Raw genomic sequence first — 12,180 nt, forward strand, 5'->3', positions numbered from 1 at the left:
AAGAATTTTCATTTCAGTACATCACTAATTCTGAGATTATTATATTTTGAAATACCTGCAGGGAAAAATAATTAATTTCTTTGTGATGTTCATAATTGTTAGATAAACCTTTGACTTTATAATGTAAATCAATTTGTTGTGGTCCGGTTTTATACATTTATAAACTTCAATACAATATACAGTATATCGAATATCAACATTAGGGGGAAAAGAATTGTGGTAACAAATTTAGGCCATATCGCCCAGAACTAGTCTTCATCTCAAGTGTATGTGCATGTACAGGTATGTGTGTGTCATCAGTCAAGATGTAAGAACAAACAGCTTCACCTGAGTGGCCATGTCCATTTACATACAGGTAAGCAGCTAACCAAGTCTGAGCTGACATTACAGCCATTACATCTGTGAATTTTTATGTTTAGGTATGTGCACAATGAATAATGGCACTGCTGAGTTATTTGTGTACATACATGCTCTCTCGCTTTTTGATTAATCTGCGTGCGTGCATGTATCCGTGTTTGTTCGTGTGTGCGTGTGTGTGTGTGCGCGTGAATGAATTATACAATCGATTCCCCTTCCTATCCTTGTCCAATTTCCTCTTGAAGGTCATGAGAGATGGGGGGCTGAAGGGTGTAACATTGCAGAATGTGTATTGTCGCACAAACACACACCCCCATACGAACCATACATTAATTGAAATGAGTCTGTTGCACTCACAGTATATTCAGGCTTACCTGTCATAACACCAAAATACTCTATATATGAGAACAGAGGCATCGTCCTGCCCAGAGCAGTTGAATACAATTTACATATGATTACTTTTGTTTTGGCTTGGTTCCGGAAGTAAAATGACGAGCGCCATGATTTCCCATCGACTCTGCCACTCTGCTACACAGCAATAAAAGCAATCCACGTAACACAGGCTGTTTGAGCTTCAGGTAAAACTCCCAGTGATCTGAAAGGAACACGCTGTTGTAATCTGAAATCACTGGCCATCCAAAAATGTTAAAAATTAATACACTTACAAACAGTGTTGGGGAGTAACTAATTTAATGTAATGAGGTTATGTAATTTAATTTAAAAAATGATGTAATTGTAATCCATTACTGGGAGAAAGTGTATAATTATATTTACCGTTGCTTTTGGCAATTTCAAAAATTACTATTTTAGTTACATTTGAAAAATAGCCGCAAAAGCTCAAACGTTTTTCCCCACACGATTTCCTCCTTCTAAACTCGATGTATGTGATTGGCTCTCTCTGGTCATGTGCCATTCTGCTGTAGTCTCAAACATGACATATTTTTCCTTTCCTTGTCCTTGTCGTGCAATCTATTGGTTTGTCTGACATTTTGAAAAGATGAGAGTCATTGTTGCACTTTTGAACATAAAAGAACACTGACTTTAGAACAGTTTCATCTTCATAATTTGGGATAAGTATTCAGACCCTTTGCTCAGTATTTAGTAAAGGCACCCTTTTGAGCTAATACAGCCATGAGTCTTTTTGGGAATGATGATGATTTTTCACTCCTGGATTTGGGGATCCTTTGCCATTCCTTGCAGTTCCTCTCCAGTTCTGTTTGGTTGGATGGTGAACGTTGGTGGACAGCTATTTTCAGGTCTCTCCAGAGATGCTCAATTGGGTTTAAGTCAGGGCTCTGGCTGGACCATTCAAAAACAGCCACGGAGTTGTTCTGAAGCCACTCGTTTGGTATTTTAGTTGTGTGTTTAGGGTCATTGTATTGTTGGAAGGTGAGCCTTTGGCCCAGTCTGAGGTCCTGAACACTCTGGAGAAGGTTTTCATCCAGGATATCCCTGTACTTGGCCGGATTCATCTTTTCTTCGATCGCAACCAGTCTCCCTTTCCCTGCAGCTGAAAAACGCCTTCACAGCATGATGCTGCCACCACCATGCTTCACTGTTGGGACTGTATTGGACAGGTGATGAGCAGTGCGTGGTTTTCTCCACACATGCCACTTGGAATTAAGGCCAACAATTTCTATCTTGGTCTCATCAGACCAGAGAATCTTATTTCTCACCATCTTGGAGTCATTCATGTGTTTTTTAGCAAACTCCATGCAGGCTTTCATGTATCTTGTACTGAGGGGAGGCTTCCGTCGGGCCACTCTGCCATAAAGCCCCGACTGGTGGAGGGCTCCAGTGATGGTTGACTTTCTAGAACTTTCTCCCATCTCCCGACTGCATCTCTGGAGCTCAGCCACAGTGATCTTTGGGTTCTTCTTTACCGTTCTCACCAAGGCTCTTCTCCCCCAATTGCTCAGTTTTTGTAACCTTGGCCAGATTTGTGCCTTGCCACAATTCTGTCTCTGAGCTCTTCAGGCAGTTCCTTTGACCTCATGATTCTCATTTGCTCTGACATGCACTGTGAACTGTAAGGTCTTATATAGACAGGGGTGTGGCTTTCCTAAACAAGTCCAATAAGCATAATCAAACACAGCTGGACTCCAATGAAGGTGTAGAACCATTTTAAGGATGATCAGAAGAAATGGACAGCACCTGAGTTAAATATATGAGTGTCACAACAAAGGGTCTGAATACTTATGGCTGTGTGATATTTCAGTTTTTCTTCAGCAAAATCAGCAAAGATTTCAACAATTATGTTTTTTTTCTATCAATATGGGGTGCTGTGTGTACATTAATGAGGGAAAAATGAACTTAAATTATTTTAACAAATGGCTGCAATATAACAAAGAGTGAAAAACTTTCCGTACCCACTGTATATTACAATGTGTTTTTGAATGCAAAAATTGCTCATTACAACAAAATCATGATGGATATTTTTTTTTGAAAAGACATGAAACTTTCATTATCCAGCTTACATTATTGCCATTTCTGATTTAAGTTGTGTTTTGCTTTTTTGGGGGGGAGGGGACATCTCTTTGTGCCTATGCAGCCCCATGCAAATACTTTATGTATTACCCCTGTCACAACAAAGTTAAAAAATATAGTGGGTAGGATACGCAGAAAATGTAGAATAAGCAGAATACGAGTACAGAGTTTGTATACTGTTTAATTCATTTGAATAAAGTAGAAAACAGAATGCAACTCTACCTCTGCCATTCTTAAACACGCCTGAGTTGTTGTGATCATTAAATCCTTTGTGATACCATTTCTCTCCAGTCTTGCAGGTGGGGGTAATGGGCATTAAAAAGTGTGTACTGACACACACAAAGCTTTTTCTCACTGTAGCACACTCACAAATAAAATATTTACTCTGTATATCCTCGCGATAAAAATATTTCTTTTGAAATTCTCTCCAATGACCCATAAGAACTTGACATTTCCTGGATGGTAAAACATTTTGTTATCATTATTTTAACGTTCTCATTAGCCAAGTTACAATGCCTATTTGTACCACAACAGCACACTGGAAATTTTAAAGATGCAAATTTACTCTAAATGGCAGAAAGCTTTTCATGGTCGACTAGCAGAGTTTATGAGCTAATTAGCTAATGGCAGATTAAAAAATGAAGCTTGGTCCCCTCAGCAATCAAAGAATAGTTTGTGAAGCGTGACACCCACATTATCGCAGGTCATACATACACTAATACTGTAGTGGCAAGTGGAAACACTTCGGTGTTCTGACAATGCCCACTTTATCTTTTCATTTGCTCACTTTGCGCACTTACCATTTTGCTTTTCAATGACACCCCCCCCCCCCCCCCCCACACACACACACAATAAAGCACGGTCTCTCATTTGTTTTCTCCCTCTCCTCTTTTTCTTCTCCCTAACTAATAAAGTATAGGATGGAGGAAGCAAGTGGGAGTAGATCAGTGCATGGTCGTGTCTGCTCAATGTACTTGCCACACTACAACTGCAGCTATTGATCTTTTTTATGCATATGCAATACACTTACTTCCTACTTCTTACTTCTGAATAATAAAGCGAGGAGTAGTGGTTTTCCTGTTGAATGTTCCAACAGGAAAATTTTAATTCTGCATGGAGTCATGTGTTACAGAATGTACAGAAAAGCATGTGGTAGATCTATGAAACATTGAGAGATGTTGACAACAGTTATGTTTTCTCTTGTAGTACACAAAAAACTTTGTCACAATCTATAATTAATTACTTTTATTTATCCATCCATCCATCCATCCATTTTCTGAGCCGCTTATTCTCACAAGGGTCGCGGGAGTGCTCGAGCCTATCCCAGCTATCTTCGGGCAGGAGGCGGGGTACACAACTGAACTGGTTGCCAGCCAATCGCAGGGCACACATAAACAAACAACCATTCGCACTCACATTCATACCTAAGGGCAATTTAGAGTCGTCAATTAACCTAGCATGCATGTTTTTGGGATGTGGGAGGAAACCGGAGTGCCCGGAGAAAACCCACGCAGGCACGGGGAGAACATGCAAACTCCACACAGGCAGGGCCGGGGATTGAACCCCGGTCCTCAGAACTGTGAGGCAGACGCTCTAACCAGTCGTCCACCGTGCCCCCTACTTTTATTTTATTTTATATATATTATATATTAAGTTCCACTTTGAGTGAAGTCAATATTACGGCTCATGTGCTCATTGATATTGTACAGCTTATCCTGTTCTGGGTGAGCTGGGCCCTATCCCAGCCGACTTCGGGTAAGAGGGTGATCACTGGTGGCACATATAGACAAATAACCATTCAGACTCAGATTCACATCGAAAGGCAATTCAGAGCCTTCACATAACATTTGGATTTTGTTAGGAAGCCGTACGTCTATGATAAAACGGGCAAGCACACAACACACAAACTCCCCAAGAAGAGATGCGAACCAGAACATCTCTGCCACTAAATGTTAACCACATGCTCTACCATGCAGTTAATACAAATACATTATAATTAAAGGCAGGTGGGTACAAGTTGGTACACAGTGCAATTAATCATCTAAATTATCTTTGAGATGCATTTGAAATGCCATATCCCGTAAGCCACTAAAACAGTCATTGCAGCATGTGGACTTTATTGTGTGAAAACATGGTTCTACAACACTCATTGCACTCAAGGGGACCACCATGGGAAAGCATCCAACATTTAGCCAATACGGTTTACGCACACAAAGACAAGCATTAAATCAGGCAGTGTAAAAACCACCAAACCGATCGAGAAATGCCACCCACAGGGATTTATCACAAGCAGGCAATGCCAAATAGGATTCTTTGATGTCCCAAATATTACATAGCTTTATTAAGCTATGCACCCGTAAAAGAAGTGTTATTTAAGCCTCTATCCTGTGCAAGATGATAAAATATATACAATACTATGTACATACACAATAGATACAATACTATACATAGTAAATATATTATAGTTTGTATAGGCTACTAGTTTGGCGAGTTTATTGTATTTATTGAGTTTGGAGATAGCTCAGACAGTGGTCTGTAACAGATTATAGCTCTCAATGTGCCAGAGGTCACTCAGTGGTCACGTGTGTTCGAACCTCAGGCAGGACCGCGCAGGATAATTATCATTACTTCAGACGTATTAATTAGGTTTGTTTATCAAGAACTGTATTTTCCACCGTTTCCATCCATCCATCCATCCATTTTCTGAGCCGCTTATCCTGACAAGGGTCGCGGGAGTGCTGGAGCCTATCCCGGCTATCATCGGTCAGGAGGCGGGGTACACCCTGAACCGGTTGCCAGCCAATTGCAGTTTCCACTGTTTCTTATTTTATTATTGTGTTCCAAGGAAGTCGAGTACAATAAACAACACCTTACTGGGAGAGGAAACATTAATGTCCCCCAATGTATATAATTCTGTTCTTGAATGAGTCACATAAAACAAAAAAACTGTCGAGAAACGGTTGTTTCTGAATTTAAAAAAATTATCAACTCTCCCGTTCAATATGTCACTCTCCAAGGTACACAAGCAAATGCAGTGCCTTCATCCTGGTTCCAGAAGCACTTTTACAGTCCTCTGTCTGCTTAAAGCGACAGAAAAAACATTATAACCTGACATATCGTAGGATACTGCATGTAATTTTGCTTTGCTTTATTTTTCAGTTTGCACACAGCAGTTACCACTGTTGCTACTTTCTTGTTTGTCTCTTGCTTGTTTCCTTTTCCGCGCTCCACATAGTCACTCCTTTCCATAATCTCCCTATTCGTTCGACGAGACACCACAGTGTGTGCGTGCGTGTGCGTGTGTGTGGGCGCGCGCGCGTGCATGCACGTGTTGTTTTCTAAGCACTTTTATTGACATTTAAGACGTTGGTCCGTCTGTTGGATGGCAGATGAGAAGACGGCAAGCGTGAAATTATCAACAAGGATGCGTGTGTTTGACCCGTGGCACTCCCCGTCACTTTGAAACCTTTCAAGATCACTAGCTTAGCTTAGCTCACTAGCCGCTAACACAATAGAGATTGTATTTATATACTAAAACAATTTTTGTCGGGTTCTCAAATGAGTACCAGAAATTGTTGCTTGGTGCTCATTTTTAATAATCCAGTGAGGTCATTTTCACATTATTTATTTGTAATCTATGGGGGAGGACGGTGGTTGTGCCAGCCCACACTGCCAGTAGGCAGGGGTGGAGGTTGGGGGGTTGCCAACGACGCTATTCAATCTAGCACCGCCTTAAGTATGGGACCGTGCGATCTGCTGATTTGGCACAGTTCTCTAGGGCAGCAGTTTCCCAGTTTTTTTGGCACCACTGTCTGGTTTCACATAAAGACATTTTGACAGACCGTTGTAGCTGCTGTAGCTGAAGCTGCAGCAAGACCGAGACGCCAAAGCCCCACAAAGCCCGCTAGGCCTGCGTGCACTCAATCACCGTCGCCGTCTGTGAGTGGCGCCATTTGCAGGGAACACTCTTGTGCGCCACAGGCTCACAGTTGAGCTCAACTAAACTAAGAAAAGAATGAATCTGGTCATAAAGTGTTCTGTTCAGTACGTTCACTCAAAAGATCTGTTTGTTTGAACAAGTTGTTCATGAATGACAACACTACTCCAACTGCCCCCCATCCATCCAGCCATCCATTTTCCGTACCGCTTGTCCTCACTAGGGTTGCGGGCATGCTGGAGCCTATCCCAGCTATCTTTGGGCGAGAGGTGGGGTACACCCTGAACTGGTCGCCAGCCAATCGAAGGTCACATAAAAAGGCCGGATTTCAACCTGGATCCTGAGAACTGTGAGGCAGAGGCGTTCCCAGGCCAGCTGAAAGACGTAGTCTCTCCAGCGTGTCCTGGGTCTTCCCCGGGGTCTCCTCCCGGTGGGACGTGCCCAGAACACCTCACCGGGGAGGCGTCCGGGAGGGATCGGAATCAGATGCCCCAGCCACCTCATCTGGTTCCTCTTGATGTGGAGGAGCAGTGGCTCTAGTCTGAGATCCTCCCGAATGACCGAGCTTCTCACCTTATCTCTAAGGGAGAGCCCGGACACCCTGCGGAGGAAACTCATTTCGGCCGCTTGTATCCGGGATCTTGTTCTTTCAGTCACGACCCACAGCTCGTGACCATAGGTGAGGGTAAGAACGTACATCGAGAGCTTAACGAGAACGTAGAATCGAGAGCTTTGCCTTTCGGCTTAACTCCTTCTTAACCACAACGGACCGATACAAAGTCCGCATCACTGCAGACGGGGCACCGATTCGCCTGTCGATCTCTCGTTCCATTCTTCCCTCACTTGTGAACAAGACCCCAAGGTACTTGAACTCCTCCGCTTGGTTCTTGAATTAGTAGGTACTGTTGTCACAAGGAAAACTGAGTAATGCACAGAGTGCAAGAACTGAAACTCAAGGTCGAATTATTACACACAACTTAATTTCTGGGCTTATTTGTTGCACTTCCTTTGTATGTATGGATTACTTGGGTTGTTCCAAACATCTGGTGACATTTTCATGTGAATAGCACCTTTGGAAATATATTAAGTGAGAGAAATGGTGACGTGTTAAATATTTATTTCAGCTGCTGTGTGTGTGTATGTAAATATATGTATATATCCCGTACACACGGTTGTGGTGCCTTTGAGCAAGACACCGATACCCCGGGCGCTTAAGTAGCCCCCTGCTCAAGTGTGTGCCCCTAACAAGTGTGTGTGTTTGCTATGTCCATTGATGTAATTGGTCATATGCAGAGGAACAATTTTGCGTGCATGTGTTCCCGACAAATAAAGATGATGATTCTGATTCTGTCAATTGCATGACACATAAAGAAATAGAAAACAATTTACGTACATTAGCAGTCACGCTGTTAAGGAGTGGGAACTGAACCCACATTGCCAGCTTGGAAGTCAGGCGACTGAACCACTACACTGATGGTGACCTCCAAGAATTGTTTTTGTACATAAACAAAATGAATTATAAACTCATCAGGGAAAAAGTATACAGTATAAGGATCTGAACATGAGCCAGAAGTGTTTTTTTTTTCTTCTAAAAGGCCCCCAAATCTCTGGTGGCACTTCTGATTACAGTTTCAAACTAGCATTTGTCACATACGCTGGAATCGTAAAAAAGCAAAAAAACAAAACAAGACAAAACAAAACAAAAAAACAGAAATGTGTGTTTTTTTTGTGTTTTTTTTTTACACTTTTTACTTTTTGGGTTGTAATTATCAATGACCCATTTTATGACATTGTTAACATATGGACTATTGCCAAAGTAGTTATTCATGGCAGAATACCTGCCCAGGAGATAGCGCACAAACAAACCCAAACAGATGAAATCCAATCTCCCGGGGAGAGGTAACACATCGAAAACGCTACATTAAACTGCAAGACCCCATTATTTGTCTTTATTCAACACATGCATGAGCATTTTGTTCCATGAAATAGGAAAACTGTGTATTTATTTATTTATTTTTACTTCACCTGTTGTTGCTTCTGAGTTTGACGTGGCCACCAGGCTCCAGGATCTGGCCGTTCTTCAGCCAAGTGAGCTGGGGCTCAGGCTCACCCTGGGCTTGGCAGGTGAACATAGCTGTGGTCCCCACAGGTCGAGCAATAGACTGCGGAGGTTGAATAAACTCTGCAGGAGCTGAAAACATGACGCTAATGTCAAACAGAACAGTCTCACCAAACTTGAGAAACCAAAAAGCTTGTAAGGGCAGAATACTATGGTATACAAGGGTGTCAAACTAGCAATTTTATCCGAATGCTGTCTTGCCGTTGTAATATGGTGTGAGTTAGCATAATTCTAAGATGTCGTATTAATGTTCAAACAGGGAAATAACAGAGACACATAGAGGCAAGCAAGAGAGCATTTCTTTAGCCCTAATGTGCTTTAAAATACTAAAACACATGGAAGTAAACTTCAGTTTCATCATATGTCTCGTCCCATAGTCAATTAGAGGTGATTTTATTCATATGGAGCGAGGCATGGACTTTATGGATACTTTAAATCACAGTAAGTCATTACTGTTACATATGCTTAAATTTTAATTTGGTTGTCGCTTTAATTCAAGCTGACTCCTTCACTGTGTGAAATGGTGATTAGAACTATTGCGCTGAATTATTTATGCCGATATTTATTAATAAAGTGTGTTTTGATGGTACTGTATCTCACAGTCACACCAGAAGATAGAAGGTTGCAGAGCACTTTGTTGGAATAATGCCTCATGGTCATCCATCCATCCATCCATCCATTTTCTGATCCGCTTCTCCTCACTAGGGTCTCGGGCGTTCGGGAGCCTATCCCAGCTATCATCGGGCAGGAGGCGGGGTACACCCTCAACTGGCTGCCAGCCAATCGCAGGGCACATACAAACAAACAACCATTCGCACTCACAGTCACACCTACGGGCAATTTAGAGTTGTCAATTAACCTATGCATGTTTTTGGGCATGTACCATGTATGTTTTTGGGATGTGGGAGGAAACCGGAAAGCCCGGAGAAAACCCACGTAGGCACGGGGAGAACATGCAAACTCCACACAGGCGGGGCCGGGGATTGAACCCTGGTCCTCAGAACTGTGAGGCAGACGTTCTAACCAGTCGGCCACTGTGCCGCCTTTCTTATGGAATCTTTTTAGAAAAATATCATACACACTTCCAGTGACCTTGGTGTGAAATGAAATGTGGAAAATCAAATATGGCATTGCCCACCTATTCATCTGCATGAAACAATTAGTAACCTGATGACTCACAAAGGGATGGAGAAAAAAATTTTCAGGCAGGGCAGATGTTGGAGTGATTTATTTATTTTTTATGTTATCTTTGTTAACCCATAACATTTTACTTTTTCAGGTGTAGATCAGTAAAGATGTCAGATAATAGTATTATTACCAATAATAAACCAGTCTCAAGCCTTTTCAAAGCCCAACAAAATTGTGGTAAACGACATATCTAATTTAAAGATGAAGAAGTTGAATTAAACAAAGTAAAATATACAAAATGTAAACTAGATATCAATACCCTGCATACTTAATATATCTGTCATCTTGTAATCTAATTAGCAGAACACGAGCAGATAAGAGGGGAATACTCAGGTCACTTTGTTTTAAAAAAAAATAATTAAAATTTAGAAAATTTGGAATGTTCAATTTGGATCAGTTTCTCTGATGATTGTTAACTTATCAATTCTAATTGTCCATAAATGTGATGGGAATGGTTGTTTACAGTATGTATAGGTGCCCTGAGATTGACCGGCGACCAGTCCAGGATGTACCCCGTCTCTCACCCAAAATACAGCTTGGACAGACTCACCTGTGACGCTAAAGAGAACAACGACAATATAAAATGGATGGATGGACATACATTAGATAAAAAAAAGTTTCCACACCCCTGTTCAAATGCCAGGTTTTTGTGGTATTAAAAATGAGACCAAGATAAATCATGACAAAATGTTTTCCTTTATTAATGTGACCTATAACCTGTACATTTCGATTGAATTTTTGTTGTAATGTTTTTTAGAGTCAGTAAAACTAAACCACTGAAATAATTGGGTTGCACAAGTGTTGTAACTAGGATGTTGTCGTGTTTAAAAATATTCAAAACATTCAAACTCATGTTAAATAGGAGTCAGCACACACATCCCACAATTTAAAGTGCCTCTGATTAACCCCAAATAATTTTCTGATGTACTAGTAGTCTTTTCCTGACATCGTTTTTCTTCCTAGCAGAAGCCTGAAGGTTTTATGCCAACACTGACTGCCATTTCGAGTTGTTCATAATTCTCTGCACCAAGACTAAGGCCCCAGTTACAGTTGAAAAAATAGCTCGAAAACATGCGATGTAATGATGGCCACAATGTTCAACCTTGGATTTATCAGGCCATAGCACATTTTCCCACGTAGGTTTGGAAGACTTTGCTATGGTTTAATGAAACCAAGCTTGAACTTTTTGGCTGTAATTCCAAATAGTATGTTTGGTGCAACACAATACTGCTCGCCACCAGAAGAGCACCAGGCCTACGTTGAAGCATGTTGGCAATATTATGTTGTGGGGCTGTTTTTTTTTTTCCAGCTGAACCTCAGGCCTTATACACGGTGGAAGGAATTAACAGTTCAAAATTGGATTAAACATGAGTATGAAGGTGATTGGTAATTCTGGACACACATCCCAGTTATAAGATGTTGTGCACACTTGTGCAACCACATTATTTGTAGATTAATTTTTATTTCGCCTCTGTAAAATATATATTGTTTTCAATTGAATTATACAGGTTTTTGGCCATATTTATGGTTGAAAAGCTTTTGATATGATTGATCTTGGTTTTATTTTTTTACCACAAAAATCATTTGAACAGGGGTGTGTAGACTTTAAGGAATTAGTGCGCAAACACCAAAGAGGTGTGAATCATTGAATTCTGAGGCTAGCTGTAAAACATGGAGCATGGAGTTTTCCTGAGACTAGTGAATGTCATTGAAATCCATTAGGAAAAATGCAGGACACTTTAAATATGAATATACAGTGTTGTCTTGAGATACCAGTTTATTTTTTTCCATGACCACGCTCATATCTCAAATCATCTTTTCCCATTGAAATGAATGGAAATTAGATGAAACCTTTCTAGCCCCCCCCCCCCCCCCCAAAAAAAAAGAAAACAGCAAATATGGCCATATCGTATTTTAATGCTGAAAAATAGCACTCCATAATAATGTTCCTCATAAAAAGCATTGTGTAATGACGTAATTCAATAGAATTAAAAAGAATTAAACAGTTTTTGTCACCTCAACTGAATGGCCATTAACCAGCCCAGCTCAAGTAGTGCAGCACTCTTTGCACACCTCTTTCGATCTGAATCTC

At 41.0% G+C, this 12,180-nt stretch overlaps 1 protein-coding gene across 1 annotated transcript in view; it reads right to left on the reverse strand.

Annotated features, from left to right (window-relative positions):
* The window catches only part of igdcc3 (immunoglobulin superfamily, DCC subclass, member 3), an 83,909-nt gene that overhangs the window by 11,259 nt on the left and 60,470 nt on the right, over window positions 1-12,180 (reverse strand). The window contains exon 7 of the mRNA XM_061703080.1: window positions 8,807-8,972. Coding sequence (XP_061559064.1) covers window positions 8,807-8,972 — 166 coding nt within the window. The remainder of the gene's footprint in view (window positions 1-8,806; window positions 8,973-12,180) is intronic.

Source organism: Phycodurus eques, chromosome 2, assembly GCF_024500275.1.
Source record: "Phycodurus eques isolate BA_2022a chromosome 2, UOR_Pequ_1.1, whole genome shotgun sequence".
Lineage (NCBI taxonomy): Eukaryota > Metazoa > Chordata > Actinopteri > Syngnathiformes > Syngnathidae > Phycodurus > Phycodurus eques.